This window comes from Xyrauchen texanus, chromosome 4 (genome assembly GCF_025860055.1).
Source record: "Xyrauchen texanus isolate HMW12.3.18 chromosome 4, RBS_HiC_50CHRs, whole genome shotgun sequence".
NCBI classification, from domain to species: domain Eukaryota; kingdom Metazoa; phylum Chordata; class Actinopteri; order Cypriniformes; family Catostomidae; genus Xyrauchen; species Xyrauchen texanus.
In genome coordinates, this window is record NC_068279.1 from 19,592,889 (window position 1) to 19,610,953 (window position 18,065).

At 38.8% G+C, this 18,065-nt stretch overlaps 1 protein-coding gene across 1 annotated transcript in view; it reads right to left on the bottom strand.

The window, feature by feature from the left end:
- The window catches only part of LOC127638703 (probable voltage-dependent N-type calcium channel subunit alpha-1B), a 165,665-nt gene that overhangs the window by 78,229 nt on the left and 69,371 nt on the right, over positions 1-18,065 (bottom strand). The window contains exon 7 of the mRNA XM_052120348.1: positions 11,328-11,431. Within this exon, the coding sequence (XP_051976308.1) occupies positions 11,328-11,431 (104 nt within the window). The remainder of the gene's footprint in view (positions 1-11,327; positions 11,432-18,065) is intronic.

The window sequence follows — 18,065 nt, forward strand, 5'->3', positions numbered from 1 at the left end:
CATAAAAGAACTCCAGACAGAAATATTGAATAGTTTGTGCACACTTGCAGATAAGCAAAACGCACACAGAGGCAGATACACCGAAATGACAAGCAATGCTGCATGTGTCAGCAAGAGTGTATTTTGTGCAGAAACACAGGTGCTGTTTCACTTTTAGTGAAGAAACTTGTAGAAATCTGTCCTCCCAGATAAGACTACAAAATAGTCTGTTACACAACTCTGCAACTGATTCACTAAAAAAGCTTTAACTTTTGCTCCTGTCCTTAACAGTGGCGACAGGTGTTCTTCAAAAGAGCAAAGATGTCAATTAGGACCGGGCAATACAATTATTTTGATATTTATCATGATAAACAATCCGCTACATCAATCAAACTTTTGAGTAATTTTCTATGATAAGCCTGTGTTCTACTTCTAGACAATCAAGTGTGTGTGTGCTGCTAAAAATGCAAGCGCCTCTGCTTTCCCAGACTGTGTGAAGTTGCTAACGTTAGCTACCTTGCTAGATTAAGCTAAGCCAGTCACTGCGGTCTGAGTCCAGACCCTAGATTGATTCCATCTGGACCACAAGACTTCATGATGACAGTTGTGCCTTCTCATCTCATCATCTGTAGTAAGCAGTGTGACAAAACAGTGCTGTGTACGCCAGCTCTGATCTTTCTGCAGCTTATTCTTTAATATTTTTCTCTAGTACCAAACATGCTTCATTTATGTCCGGTTCCGCATGTGTTTCCTTTTTTCCCTTCATGTGAGTAGGCTTGAGGCGCCGCATAAGTTAACGTGGTTCCAAAGCACCTTTTAGACCATGTTTTTTCCTTTCTAAATTTAGCTTTTATTAATCAGAATTTTATGAACCTTTAACAATACACAAATAGATTTGTTATTTTGTGAAAATTCATCTACTTCAACTCTGACATGGATGACAAGGAAAGGTAATAAAGATCGCCGCGTGATCAAGCATGATAAGCAACTTCGGCATTTTGATGGTTTTAAACATGTTTCATCATGCCCGTCCTCTCTGTATTTGTAACAGGATTGTTCTTACATCCAGCAGAGCCATGGCCAAACCTCTGACAACTGAAGCATCTTGGGGGGGTTAGGGATGTATATGTCAACCGATCCATTCAGGTAATTGAGGTTTGTTGAATGTCAAAATATACATTCCAGTCTTTATCATTTGGTCTCCTTTTTTATTGTAATACTCTAACACTGGAACTACTGGAATTCTAGAACTACTAGAATGGCCATAGCGTTCATTCTGACCATTCATACTACACTGTACCGAATGTCATTTTTGTCATGTCATATTTACATTTGAAGCTTCTATTGAGGTTAAAGAATTAGGCTTCTAATGTCTGTTGTCATAATTTGACATAACACCAAAAAAAAAATTTAATCCTCAAAAAATCCTCAATTTGAATAAAATAGAATAATATGGATTAAATGGAGCACCAAGCGAACGCAGATAGGCCTACATGATACAATTTTTTTTGTAATGTATAATAGTCTAAGAGCTGCTGGACTGCCCCGGAAGATGCGTGCCTCACCTGTCCAGCAAGCACGGTGAAAATGTTGCTTTTGAAAGTCTAAATGCCAACAAACATGGATTGAAGCAGAATATTTAGTTAGATAAAAACATGTTGTGGATTTTGGAAATGATTGCATCTATCTTTTTATCAATATATTTAACTTTTGGATTTTAGAACACACTGGAGTTATTGGAAAGATTTTGATCACATGAATCAGAAACAATCCTATGCAGCCACCACTGGAATCAAAATCAATGAATAAATGGATCTGTTATGTTAGTGTAACCTGAATAGTTGTGTCCGTTTGATTTGGCCATGCCCCCGGACATGCGTAATGTTAATCACCTAACCAGGTGAGGTTGTGTGTGTGTGTGTTTGTGTGTATATATAAGGTTTCCGTTGGGTCTTTGGAAGCATGTTGACTGGTGGCCGGCTGTTGTAAATTCGGACACTGACAGATTTTCCCTCGCAGTAAACATCGGAGCTGTACGGGTCTAGTGTTTGGCTGTGGCTGCATTTGGATAAGGGTTGGTATGTTTTTAGATATTATTAAATCTTAATATAAAGTATTTTTGTATATTCATGTCTCTGCTCTATCTCTGTGGGAACGGAAATGTGTGCCCTTATTGGGTTGTTGTTTTCTTGGGTGAAACTCCCAAGGTGGCGTAGTCTGTGTTTAGCGGGTTTGTCTTTATTAATTACTGGGGTACTTGGGTTGGGCCCGCATATCCTGACAGTGCTGGGAGACTTTGGCCCTTAACCCTTGTATCTTTTACCCTCTTTATCATTAATAATATCCCCTCCCCCACTCTGTGACGCCACATTAGGAAAGGTAATAATAAATATCAGGACACAAAATTGAAATTCTAATGAATGTGAAAATTGATTAGTTAATCAATAACCATAGAACCTGCCTTGTAGCTAATTACAGATACAAATTTGATTATATTCTATTATTCTCTTTGTAAAATAAAAACAAATATTAGGATATTATAACTTCTAAAAACATCAACAATATGCATTTCAATGCATAGTAAAAACCTTTATGGAGACATAGGCCTAACCCAAAATGGCCAAAACAGTTAATAAAGAATATGCAAATTCGCTAAACTGCGGCAAAAATAACAGATTTAGAAAGCAATATTTGTTTTACAGTGAGCAAAAATATAATTCTGCAAAATTATAATGAAAATATCATACTGTAAAATCATCATTATGATTTTACAGCATGATATTTTCATTAACGCATTCTCCTATAAGTGGGCTCACTTGAACAAGGCATCTGGTTATTTTGGGGGCAAACACCACACATCATTCACTGATTGATTACTTAGTCAACACAGGTAATCTCTAACTTCCGCCATCCACCCGGCTTTTTTTTACAAACCGGCATTATCTCTGAATCACTCTCAGAGTCCTTGTCAGATGAACCATCAAGAGACCAAGAGACATCACTAACACAATCTGCTCCTCCATCAGACTCTGCATCGTCAAGGCTCTGAAGCAAGGCTAAAGCCTCTGTGGCAGTTAGTATCTTTCTTGCTGACATTTCAAGTTTTAGCTTAGCAATAGCATATAAAAACAACTAGAAAAAAATGGTTGCTAGGCAACAGTGACACGCATTTTCAACGCCGGTAAAAAGTAGCAAACGCTGAAATGATACACCGGCTATAATGACCGTTGTGGCCATTCAAGGTAGAAATACTCAGAACTCTTGTTTTATATTTTTATAATATAACAATGTTAGAATAAAATATACACATATTTAAGAAAAGTCAGGGTCCTATGGTTATATGGGTTTTATTTCAACAAAGTTATTACATTGCATAATTTAAACTGTCAAAATGACTGCCTTGGTAGTTTTAGTGTTAAACCTATAACACATTGTTGTGATCGTTCTGAGGCTATTTCAGTCTCATCCATGACTTGTTGTTCTCTAGTTCTTATGCCTTTGGTAGAGTTTAGGTATGGGTGTAAAGATGCCTTCATAGGAACACCAGCCAAAGTATTTGCACGCATTAGATTATCTACATGAGATGAACAAGTACATATCTAGCATCCAATCATCATTCAAATTCTGTTCTAGTATCTGTCTTTTGGGAGTTTGTTTGTATGAACGATTAGGCTACGTTGGACACTGGATTGATTCCATCCACACCGCAAGACTTCATGACAATGGTTTCGCCCTCTCATCGTCTCTAGTGAAGAGCACGACAGAACAACAGTGATGTGGACAACAGCTCTGATCTTTCTGTGCTGTAATCTTGAATATTGTTCTCTAGCACCAAACATGCATCATTTCTGACCTGTCCCGCTCTGCACGCGTTTCCTCTTTTCCCTGCATGTGTGTAGACATGAAGCGCCTTTCATGCACCTTTTGAACCATAAAGTTTTCCCTTTCTAAATGTATTTTTATTTATCAGCATGTTACAAGACTTTAATAATAAACAAATCGATTTCTGTTCTAATTTTGTGAAAATGAATTAGATGTCTGGAATGGATAAAGAAAGACTAAAATTACTAGTTGGTAGACTAGTCTCTCACTTTAATGAACTTTTTTAATAAAAAAAACAAAAACATGTTTTCTAAATTGTATCTCTGAACGCTCCTGAACCCACATTCAGCATCATTCCACAGTCACAGGGGCTTCTATGCCCCCATACTTGGGTATCTGAATCTAAAAAAAATATAAAAAACTTTTCATTTTAATGTAAAAATATTCCAACAAATACTGGACTGCTGTCACTATGCTTCAGAACAAACAGATGATCTTTTAACATTAATTTTCAATTGATAAACTATAAATATTTTAATATTTTGGCAAAAGATCCTGCAGACCCCACTGCTTTGGCCGTCTCTGGACCCCCTGTGCAGTTTTGTAGAGACTATTTTGACTGTTTAGAATTTTGTTTTTTTCTTTTCTTCCGTCAACTTTGAAATAAATAAAAAAAGTGCAATGTGTAAATGTATATCGTGATAAATATCGATATCAAACTATGTAAAAAAAGATTATCGCTATAACAATTTTGTCCATATCGCCCAGCCTTACTTACAGCCAACATGTCGCCCCATTCATCGCATTTTACGAACAGCAAGGGGGTGCTAGGGGCCAGTTGTTCAAGGCCTTAGATGGCAAAGTATCCATGGTGCTTCCGATACTCGTAGTGCAATTCAATCATTGACAACAGAATAGACATTCCCACTCCTGAAAGGTTCGCAGTCAGTGCAATTGGCCTCAAAATGCTCCATATGCCCAATGCCTCAATCTAGGATGGGTACTTGTAGGAGATGTGTACTTTAGCAGAGCCCATAAACCCATGGCGAGCACTTTTAAAACCAGCGTGCTTGAGAAAGGTAGGCTCAGCTTTCTCACACCTTGCAAGAGCAGCATCTGTGCTAAAGAGCCCAGACTCGTCATGGGAAGTAGAAAACATTCACATGACATTGGGAAGCACATTTTCAAACAGACTAACGAAAACAATATGATTGCCCTCTCAGGTGAAAATTAGTCTTTCCTGGACATTATGGACAATTCATTATCCAAAGATGAGGCAAACAGTTGGGTGGCTCCACTCCCGTTTTGCTGTTCCATAAGGCGTTTGCCCAACAATAGAGAGAAGATTGTTAGTCATCTTTTTTCCCTTCGTCATACTCCGAGAAAGATGAAAGACTACTATTTAGAATTCATGGAGATAATTTTCAAAAAGGGACATGCAGGGATTGCCCCCCTCTTGAGAACAATAAATAATTTTGGCACCTCACAATTTTTGGTGTGTCACCCAAAAATCATGAAAAATCTGAATAGTATTTGATTCAAATGCCCAGAGTCACAATACAACCCTCAATCAGGTACTCTTCAAGGGCCCAGATTTGAACAGCAGCTTGAAAGGTGGGCTCATCTGCTTTGGATCTGAAACTTGCACATTGATGGCAGACGTCGAGCAAATGCTTCACAGCTTTCTGGTCAAACAAGATCATTGTGCATTTTTTAATCTTGATGGGGACATTGTTGAATACTGTATTAGGGTTCACCTCTTAGGCAATTCTCCCACACCACTAGTTGCTGTATATGAGCTCAAGAGAACAGCTATAGAAGAAGAAGAGTATGGAAGCAATGCCAGGCTGTTCATCGAGAGACATTTCTACGTGGATGATGGACTGAAATCATTCAGCTCTGAAACCGAGGCCATTAATGTTCTGCACAGCAGATGCTCGCAAAGTCCAATCTCCGCCTTCACAAAATCTCATCCAACAGTCCTGTCATCACAAGGACCTTTCCAAATGTGGATCTCGCAACCAAATTGCAGGGCCTTGACCTTGGACAAAGGTTACCACCCATTAAACGAAGCCTAGGATTGGACTGGGACCTGTCAACAGACATGTTTGTATTTCAAGTATCCATCAGTAAGAAGTCTTACACTAAGCAGTGAGTGCTATCAACCATCAACAGCTTGTACAGTCCTCTTGGATTCATAGTATCTGTAAGCATTGAGGGTCGCTCCATACTGAGAAACCTCTCTGGAGGTGCAGATGACTGGAATGCCTCCCTGCCTAAGGAGAAACCATATCGATGGCAGAAGTGGAAAGACATCTGAAGAATGGCAAATTCCAAGGATGTATACCTCTGCTTCATTGTCTGCCGCACATAAGAGATCATTATTTTTTATGCTTCCAAGGCTGAATGTGCAGTAGCTTACCTGAAAGTTACTAATGCAGATGGTCACACAGTGAGGTCGGTTTCCTTTTCGGCAGGGCAAGGCTTGCCCCCAAACTAGACATCAATCTCCCTTTGCTTGAGCTGAGTGTGTCTGTACTGGCAGTGGATGTAGCTGAATTACATCAAGAACAAACTGATGCAATGATGGATTATGTGAAATTCTACACTGACTCTAAGGTGGTGTTTGGATATATCTTCGACAAGATGCTTCTGTTTTCATAACCATGTACAGCATGTCAAACACTCTACACAACCACATCAGTGGAAATTTTTGGCAACTCTCAACCTAGCTGATGCTGCCACTAGAGGGCTGCCCACCGAGCACCAGGTTTTGTCATCATGGCTTACAAGTCCTCCATTCCTTACAGACTTGAGCCAAACTTATCACAATAATTAAACTTACACCCTTGTCAGCCCTGAAACAGATGTAGACCTTTGTCCAGAGTGTATGACCTGCCTTACTAATCCATCATAAAACAAACTTATAAGTTCAAGATTCCAAAGTTTCTCAAGATTGAGTTCTCTAAGGCCTTTTCACAATTGCAACACATTTCCAAGTCTTTTAGGCAGCAGACAGAAAATGTCAGAGCAGCTAAAGCAGGCTAGGGCCACAGTCATTCGCTCTGACCAGAGAGAGGTCTAAGCAAATTGTCCACAAGTCAAGTCCTCTCAGCAAACTTTGTCCATTTATTGACACAGACGGACTCAGCGAGGGTTCAGCGAGGTCAGTTAGTGAAAGCTCAACTACCGTCTGAAGAACAGCATACAGTCCTTAAAGGTATGTCAACAAGGCCGTCACCTCAAGGAAGGAGCAGTCAGGGCAGCTGGCTATTTGATTTCTGGGGGAAAAAGATCAGTCCGCAGCACCATCTTCAACAGTGTCCTCTGTCTCAAATTGAGAGGCAAACAAGAAGAACAGATCATGGTAGATTTTCCAGCTGACAGACTATGCATAGAAACTCCCTTTACATATGTGGGACTGGATGTCTTCAGTCCATGGCCATTCACAGTTATAAAAACATGAGGCTGTCAAGCAGAGGCGAAGAGATTGGTGGTCATATTTGTTTGTATGTCCACCTGTGATAATCACCCCAGCCATGTTGCTCACTCAAATGGTTGGAACACCACAGTTCCAACTGGGCAATTTGAATACCATGATCTCTGCAGAGCACAGTGGTGCCAGGTTCAGTATTTAGCCAGTTTTTTTTTCTGGGAGATGGAAGAAATAATATTTGAGTGGACTTCAAGGATGTTGCAAGTGGCGCACAGTTAAACCCAGCCTGCAGAATTAATATGTTGTGCTTATGAAGGATGGCAAAGAGAAAATAATTGACTGGCCATTTTGTCCTCCTGGTTAAAAGATACATATTAAAATGGTAACCTGACAAGTTTAAATCCCCCACATCTGTTACTGTTGTTTGTTAGGTTTGTTGTGACATTGTATAATGTCAGGTGGGGAGTGTTCTGGCCCTAGTTATGGCAACAGTTTATTTGGTCAATACTGACACCTAGTGGCCACTCTAAGAATTCTACCACCTGTATCAGTATAGTAGCCATCTTGTCTGTCAGTCCACATTGTGGAAGAGCACAGAAGTGTATTCACCTACATTCTGCTTGTTTTTGCTCTTGAGAAAGCATAATCCATAAATACTTTATTCATATGATTATCTGAGATTGTGAATTTTGACAATTTATGTATTTGTTTTAATAACTGTTTCCAAGTTACATTTTGAACATGGAATTCGAGGAATATAATCCTGATGCTAGATTAACAAAGTGTAATGTATTTTAACATGGCCATATTCGAAATTGTGTAAAGGTCATTTTGTTTTAATTGCATCTTACACTTAACAGCATCTTACACTGTTTTGAATTTTGTGTTGTGTGCACTAATTCTATAACTCTGTAAGAGACAAGATCTTTACAATATCTTTATTAATTTGTTACAGATTCACAAAATGGTCACCGTAAAGTGAATTTGAACTTGAATCTTGCCTATGACCTTTTACTGGAGCCTTTTTTTTTTTTTTGTTTAGCTCTCTGCCAAAGCACTGTACGAAAACGCAGGCTGAGGACAGAAGAGTGCCATTCTCTCCTAGATAAGCGATAGGAATGTTAGGAACATATTGTACTGTATATAATCTAAGCCCTAAAAGCAGAGTTGTCAGAGTTTTGAGTTATTCTAAAAGAGCAACAATAAATAGCTTATGCCACACTGATAGCAGAATAAACATGAAGGGCTATTTGGTGAAATAGAGTGAACATTATATTTGATTTCCAGGAAATCATCAATTCAGATCCCAACAGCAGTTAGAGTTCACCACAAAGCATTTATCCAGAGACCTTCCATTAAAATGGCCTGTTTGTGGGTATGAGAGAGAGAGAGAGAGAGAGAGAGAGAGAGAGAGGCATCCAGAAAGACAGAGCAAAATCGATTAAGCATAAGGGAAAAATAAAGATGCTTTGTGTGTCTGTGTGTGTGTGTGTGTGATTTAAACTCATTTTACAGAGAGTGTTTGTAGCTCTTGGTTCTAATCACAAGTGATGGAGGAAAAATCGAATTCGGGCCAACACTGCATTGGCAAAATACAGCTTCATAATCAAATTCAGAAGCAGGTCTCTACTGCACTTAACATTGTTTCTACTCTGTATATGCATAGGCTATAGATGAATGATATCAACCTGTAGGACAAATTATTTTATTGGGGCTTTTAATGCTATAGGAAGGCCCATTTGTTTCAAAAGTGCCTACCAAACAGCTATACTGTATTATGCATCCCTTGCATAATTTTAAAAGATTGTTATTTGTTTGCATCCGAAATAGATGCAATCCATGCAATAGTTACTGTAGGCTTTGTATTGGCTTCAAATTGTCTATATGTACTGTATGCTTGCAGCCAATATATGCATCTGTCTCTGCTGAGATAGGAGTAGAATGGCTGAACATATAACTAAATTAAAAGCTTATGAAATGATTGTGTAAATTGTGAATACATTAATTGATCAAAGAAGCACCTTGTATGAGAGGCAAAATGACAAGCTTTGCAAAAAACATGTTATATTTGCTATTTCATTTTTAAAATACATTCTTATGGTCATCTCAGTACTGCCATCTGTAACAATCTCAGGCCAGATCCACACTAATATGCTTTAATTACCATTTTCTAATTACATCATTTGCCAAAGTATGTGGTACTAGAGAGCATTTTTAAAGGGCAGTTTTTAGTGGAAGTAAAGCCCAGCCTGATCTCATGTAAACAACATGACTGTGGCAAAAAAAATAATAATAATTACATTAGTTCGTTCATGACATGTATTGTGCCAGTTTCTAGATTAAATGTCCACTGTGTGGTGCTAAATGCGAGTTAAATGTTCTCTTCAAAGGCTTTAAAGGTGCACTTGTTTTGTTTTTCTCACTTAAAGTATTTCTAAGAAATTGATAGTATTTTTCAGACATAAAAAGAGTACTAACATAAGATAGCTGTTTTAAACTACATTGAGAGGGTCCCCTCACTGAGGCTGCCATGATTGAATCACATGAGCAACTTAATACTACTCGCTTAATCTCAGTAACTGTCCTGTTATTGGACACTTTAATTTAGGGATTAAATTAATCGTGACTGACTATGAATACTGAATTTCTACAGTGGCAAAAACTATTCTGTTTGAATGATGCTGTATCCACACACCATGTGTGACGTGTATGGCTTTTTTCTGCAGAACACATTTGAAGAAAAATAGAAAAATATATCGGCTCAGTAGGTCCTTAAAATGCAAGTGGATGGGGATCAGACCTTTTGAAGCTCCAATAATCTCAGACAGTCAGCATAAACGTCATCCATACGACTCCAGTGGTAAAATGATTGTCTTCTAAAGTGACACCAGTATGCACGTTTAACCTAATCACGTTGGCATGTTCATGCGAGAACTGACACATGTGCAACACACCTGGAAGAGCAGCAATGTTTACAACTGAGTAGGAGGAATGCTGTACAGAAGCTTTGGTAGTTTGGTTTGAATCTGTATTTGTATCTGTATGTTTTTCACACTGGTGCATTTGTGTGCTTATCCTAGATATCTCAACCGAGAGAAAAACGTAAGATTACGTACGTAACATGCCAACACGAATACGTCACATGATAGACCGCATGAACTCAGCCCTCTCTTGACGTGAAATATTAAATGATTATTTAAATGATTAAAAAGTACTTAAATATTGATATTTTCAACCAAAAGTGATCGCTTCACTTTAGAAAGCATTAATTTAACCGAAGTCATATGGATGAAGTTTATGCTGGCTGTCTGTGATTTTTGGAGCTTCAAAGGTCAGATCACCATCCACTTCGGTCGGACCTACTGAGCTGAGATATTTTTCAAATGCCAACTATCCCTTTTTTCAGCATCTCGCACAGGAATGCCAAGTGTTTTGGAGGTCGTGACCAGTTAAAAATAAAAATAAAAAACATCTTGAGACACCTGTGCTCTGTTCCAATCATTGCAGTGTGGGTAGCGTTCTCAAAGCAAGAGCGCATTCGGTCTGAACGGCCTCTTAGTGTGGACATGACCTCAGTACTGCCATCTTTAGTAACTTAAGGACACCACTTGAGGTAATTTTTAAGAAGTTATGAGCACTGCACATGTTAGGATTCTTGACAAGTTGATTATGTTGAATTGGCGTATGGGTAGTTGAAATCCATCTGAAAAGTTGCCATGTTATGCAGTGTGATTGTGACAAGCTATACTGCATCTATTTTAAACAGCATTTTGCTAAACTCTTATCACTATTACGCATCCAGAATTTATGAAATCATATTAACTGAGAGACAAAATGGTATATTCATATTATCAGTAAAAAAAATGTTGATGACCATTTCAAATTAATTAGCAAAGGTAAAAATGTAATTAAAAGATGACGACTACATTTGCCCTTATATGTTCAATTTAACCTACAATTTAGATTTTTATCAAAAAGGTGATATGTAAATAGTAGAGTAAAAGAGTAGAGTAAAAAGAGTAAAAACTAGAGTTCTTATTTTGATTTGATGGAGATGAGATTTGTTTGATCACAATGGATCCAGACTCACCCTGACAGCACCCCCAGAACCAGATTAAGCATGAAGAAAGAGCCTATGATGATGAGCGGGATGAAGTAGAGCCAGTTCCAGGTGTTCCCTGATGCATCGTTGGCCTGCAAAGAGAGAAAAAGAAATGAAGGAAGAAACGGAGGAGCAGGGGAGAAACAGAGAATTAAACATTAATATGAAAACATATGAGAGATCAAATCTAAATGGCAGTTCATGGACTTCCAATACAACTATCCTTTACACCAGTTCCACTAAGAGCATATTTCACGATCTCACATCCATATCAGTGCAGCTATACTCCTTATTGCCCACCTAATTGCTTTTCTTGGAGATCCCATGGCCTTTCAGACTAAAAAGGATGTGAAATTTAATCTACTGGCCAACAATTTGTGAAGAACCTCCTTTTAGACAAGAGAATTACATTGACCATTCACTAAGCATTTCAGAGGCATGGAAAGCCCTGCTGAATGGACAAGCTTAGACCAGCATGAATTTTCAACATTAATCTGTCTAATTTCTGGGTCAGCCTAGCCATGTTGTACACCAGCAAAAAAATAAAAAATATTTTGAATGAAGCTGGTTGACCAAGGGAGGTTTGTTTGTTAAGCAAGTTCATAAGCCTGGTAAGAAGACCAGTATCCCAACCCCAACATAAGAAGGTGTCCAGCAATGCTGGTATTTTCAACAGGGAGCATGGAGAGATTTCTCCAAGGGTCATTTTATATTATTATTAGTTTGCAAATTGCTCTCCCATATTGTCTGTAATTGTGAAGGGATTTGAGAGAATGCTGATTCAGCAGTTGAACAGAGATCAGCACTACAATCTCCCTAACACCCATCTTTGCTTGAACCCCATCTACCTCCACTCACATACACAACAGTTTCTATGGCAACAGGCTCGTCATGCCTACCTCTGTCCCTTTGTCTCTCCTCAAGTAGCTTTAAATATATATATATATATATATATATATATATATATATAAAATATATAATCAAATTGACCCTGAACTGAGCCTGTGAAGGGTATTTTGGCAGATCTTGCCAAATGCCATCTCCCTGCTTTGAAAGGAATGTTAGTGATTAATTTAACATAAATGATGCAGCTCTTTCTTTAAATACTGGATGAACCCTATTTGACATAGAACAGTTTCAATTCATTCTCACGTTGCCTGAAACAATGGTGAATCACCCAAACTTCATCTAAAGCATCTAACATCTAACATAACAAATGAACATAAGCCTAATATTACTTGCATATGGGACATCGACTATGTGGAGGCCACCTCGCTGTGAAATATATTGTGATTAAATATGCTAATTTGGAGCAAATTTAATTTGTAAAGAAGCGGCATCGAAGTGGCAAATATACCACGTTTGCACAGATTTCTTTAGGCTGCCCAACGTCACACAGGAATCACAGTGGAGTAAAACCATTTATCATGCACTTGAAGGTTGATTATTAATTTGCATGCTCCAGCACTAACCCACTGTAGACTTGTCACAGCAGAGGCATGGGGGCTACTCAGAAAATGCTTGAATTGTTTTCCAGTGTGATTGCCAGGGTGATTATGCAATATCAGAATGTGTTTACTGGTAGCCATAATGTATGAAATTGTTTCCATGGCCCCATCCCCAGCCTATAGTTCAGAGGTCTGTGTTCCCCTGGAAGCTGAATACAGACTTCACCAGATTACCAAAGTAATGGCAAGAGCATCTGCTAACAATACATCAGACTGTCAGGAATATGGCTGTTAAGCATTTTAACCTAGTTATCCAGTATTAAACCTCACCATACCCCATTTTATGAAGAGCGAATACACTTAAAATTCTCCTAGATTTGATCAAATAAAAAACAAATATGGCATTTGCTTTCTATATAACAATACAGTTTACACACACTGCCCTTGAATACAGGTTCTTGATACAGTATGTGTACTAACTAGGATGTTTCAGCTTCACTCTCCCTTGCACACACTTCAAGCCATACATCTGGATAAATCAACAATCTATAGTATGAAATCATTTCAGAGACAGCAAATGAACATAGAGGCTGATCTCAAACAACATTCAAAGTCTTCTGCTCATCTCATCAATGACAATAAGAGCTTTTATTAATTTCCTGATTGGCATTAGCCGACTCTGAAGGGACATAATCATCCAGCAAAATGTTTCTCTTAGCTTAGAACTCTGGGCTTGTTTTATTATCAATATTTAAGTGACATTATTGGTTCCGTTAATGCCTATTCCTTTCCATTAATATTGATTAGTGAGACAGAGCCTGTAACTAATGGAATGACGAGGTGACTGACTAGATTTGAATGGGATAACGACTTCAATATTAAGACAAAAGGATACGGTTGAAACCAGTGGTAGCAGCTAGAGCACATGGTCATTTCGAATTATGGTGTGGTCACAAATCCAGCCTGCATCATTACCCAAATCTCAGAACTTTCCAGACATGTTCTATTTTGTTATACCATAAAAAGCCAAAATGTCCATAAATAAAAAAGACAAAAGAAAATGACGTGTTTCATGTTGAGTTTTAGCCTTAATGATAATGTCTACAGCAGTGGGGATTTCTTTAAGACTGCAAGGGAAGCTCAGCTTCCCCTATAATGTCAAAAAAATAATGGTCAAATATGTACTATTGTGTAAACAATTTATTGACTAAAAATGCGTTAGAACACGTTCATCTCGAAGACGAGTTCGTTCAGAATCAGCTACATTACATATAGCAGGTCGGCTGACTCTATTTACTTCTCATACATTCCTGTAGCGTCAGTGCATTTCACTGTTGAAGCCGAGCGTCCATTGACTTCAATGGGGCTGCTCTGAACAGTTTTTTTCAGTGCTCCGAAAATAGACGGTCATTGGATAAATGCTGCGATTATGTCCCGCCCACGGACGCTCAGCGTCTCTGGGGGTCAATGAGGAGTGGGCACCGCGTGATGATTGGAGGATCTGTCGAAAGACTGCATCTCCTTTTGATTGACAGCGAATCTGTACTATAAGAAGTCACTGAAGCTATTTCGCGCTCAGTCCCATCGCGGATTTCTCAAGTGTAGTCGAAAGACAAACTGCTGCAACCTATTTCTTTATATTTGTTTGGCGAAATTGCTAGTCAATTTGCATAATACATTTCACACAATTATACACCACATTCCTTGTTTCAGTTTTACCAAGTTTAATATATTTTGTTTTAGAGCGTTCGTTCGTTCGTTCGTTCGTTCGTTCGTTCATTCATTCATACAGTAGGCTAGGCTAGCGTCGTACGGGTGAAACTGCGCACGATGGCAGACGGTGCTAATATTGTCAACCTGATTTTGGCGAAGCCATTTGAAAGTCTTCCTTACGAGGAAAAAATTTGAATTAAACAGCAGGGCAGATCAACACCTAAAAAATAGGTGCAAAAAATAGGGTAAATAAGTTTATAATGTAGGCCGAAAATGAGCTTCCCCTCTTTGAAAGACCAGCAGCCGCCACTGGTCTACAGATAATTCAGAACATGTCCCACTTCAGTTTTGTCCCCCTATAAGTATCCTGAGAAAGTACCTTTATACTGTAAATGGAAATATCTCTTTGCCATTTAGTAGAGGTTTCTAAAATGCCACAAAAGTGTAAGAAAATTACATGTCTGCTGCACATCCACAGATAATTTGAAAGCACAGAGGACGAGAAAGAACAGATTATAATTTTCCACTGACGTAAAGTTCTATTGCCAAGGATAATCAGATTACCCCTAAAAGATCCAAGGTCTGGATGGTATGATTTAGGAAAATTCATCCAACATTAGACCTCATCAAGGACCCCAGAGGACTGGAAGACCAGTGTGCAGGAGAACACTTATGGCGGATGCCATATTTTAGGAGGAAAGAGTCGGATTTATGTACTGTTGCTAAAATGAGCAGCCATCCAGCAGAAATCATTCCAGGCATGGTTATGACAATTAACAAATAAGGAAATGTTTTAATAAATATTGTGATCCATCTGGTCAATATAAGGCCAGTGGAAAGTGCCTCATTTTAAAAGCTTTAAAAAATACACAAAATATCATAAAAGGTCCGATTTCAAGGTATATCATACCTTTAGGTGCTAACTTTAGCCATCTATACACTGCAAAAGTGTACCTCAATGTGATCCGTGCCCAGACACTTGAGGCAGTGATCGTGGCCATCAGAGGCGGCGAGGTAACGACTGCATCCAGGAACTGCACCGTGACAGAAAGGCATCTTTAAAAAGACGCATCTTCAAAAAAACGTTCAACGTCACTGTGCTTGCTCTAATAGAATATATACTCTTTTAGAAAAATACTCTTTTAGCTCGCTGAGATACAACTGCTCGGCTCCGAAGAAAAAATCTGAATGAATCAGTATTCCAGCCTCCCTTTTATACCCGTATGTCGGGGGGAGTGGCATGCAAATTCTACTCTGCAATTCTCATTGGCCTTTTCTCAAAGATCTGAAGGTGTCTCTGGCTCTCAAGATTGACCCGTAGTGTCACTACTTCGACACAACGTTGAGTGAGTGACAGAAGCGGAACCATGGGCATTGGGGGCTAGTATATCTCTGTGGACGAGAAACACATCTCTGGTGTTTGCTGCCAAAAAGCTGACCACAGAACACAGTCGCATTTGAAGTTCCAGTAGTATCAGGAAAACTTAAGATGCTTGTGTTTGTTGTTTGATGAGACCATCCCAAACAACTTGTCTGATATTTTTGGGGGGACTTTCTGACCTCAAGACCCAACTAATTTCTGCAATTCTTCAGCTGTGATCCTTAGAGATTCTTTGGCCACTTGAACCATCCTCCTCACCGTGCTTGGAGACAAGATAGACACATGTCCTTTTCCAAGCCAATTCTGAACATCTCCAGTTGATTGGAACTTGTTAATTATTGCCCTGATGATGGAAAAGGGCATTTTCAATACTTTGGCTATTTTCTTATAGCCACTTCCCATTTTGTGAAGCTCAACAACATTTTGCCGTACATTAGAACTATATTATTTAGTCTAACACACTGTGATTGATGATTAAGGGAATTTGGCCTGTGTGTTACCTCATATTTATACCCCTGTAAAACAGGAAGTCATGGCTGAACAATTTCATGTTCCTAGTCACCCCGGTGCACAATTTAAAATATGAATGGGAATATTTTACTCATAAGAATTTCTAGGGGTGCCAATAATAGTGGCCAATGTGTTTTGGAGAAAAATATTTATTTAATAATGAAATAGTTCCCCTCTTTCAATTGTTTTACTTCAATAAAAGGTTAGAATTTTTGCATTTTTCGAATGAAAGATCAAAAGGATAAACAATGCAGATTTATTTTTCACAGCCTTCTTTGCTGATATTTACCAAGGGTGCCAATAATTTTGGCCACCACTGTAAATCCAATTACACATAAGTTACAATTGCATTAATAATGTTATGAGATTTATGTTTTATATATTGTTTTGTGCGATCAGCAATACATTCACAGCACCACACCCTGTCAAACACCTGGCTCCTGTATGCAACCCTTCTTTCCCTATGTTCTCTCCTTTAACTGACACTGAGGTCTCTAAACTCCTCCTCTCCAACCACCCCACAACCTGTTCCCTTCCATCACACCTTCTCAAGATAAGACCGTTCCTCTCTGTACATGCCACACAACTGCTCGTTCAGTCCCTTGTCATAACTAAACTGGACTACTGTAACGTGCTCATTGCAGGCCTTCCTGCATGTGCTATTAGACCTCTCCAAATGATCCAGAATGCAGCAGCACGTCTGGTCTTTAATGAACCTAAGAGAGCACATGTTACACCACTCTTTGTCTCTCTCCACTGGCTGCCAGTTCATGCACGTATTAAATTCAAGGCCCTGATGCTGGCATATAAAACAGTCACTGGGTCTGCTCCAGCATACCTAAAAACATTTATGCAGAGCCACGTTCCCACCAGAAGCCTGCGGTCGGCTAAGGAACGTCACCTTGTCGTACCAAAACAAAGAGGCACCAAAACACTTTCCCGGACTTTCAGTTTCATCATACCACGGTGGTGGAATGACCTTCCCAACTCAATCCGGGAAGCTAACTCACTCTCTATCTTCAAAAAACGGCTAAAAACACATATTTTCCAAAAGCACTTAACCGGTCACTAAAAAAAAAAAAAAATTCTTATTTACATTTCTTGTTGCGCTTAAATCTGTTTTGTATACTATTATGATGATAGTGAAACTTTGTAATATGGCACTTTTGTACCACTGTCTCCCTAAGATGATTCGCTGATGTTCTTCCTCTTTTGTAAGTCGCTTTGGATAAAAGTGTCTGCCAAATGAATAAATGTAAATGTAAATGTAAATAAGTCTTTCAGTGCATCTCCGTTCACGAACAGATCTTCTCAACGGTATCTCAGTTTTTTCCAGTTGTTCTGATTCAGCTGATAAATCTTTCAACAGATGTTGACGATTCCTCCTTAACACAACACCACTTGTGGTTTCAACATTATAAGACCTTGGTTGAATTTGTTCAAGTACAATGCCTTTCTGATTCCAAGTATTAGTTTTATCTTTAAATCTGACCTCCTCACCCACACGAAGTTCAGGTAAATGATGAGTTCCTTTATCATAATAGATCTTTTGCTTCGCCTTTTGTTGTTCTTTAAATTCTCTGACTTTCTTACTGCCTTCTGTCACGAGAAGATCCTCGGACATAGGTAAATTAGAACGAAGACGTCGTCCCATCAAAAGGTATGCTGGCGAGT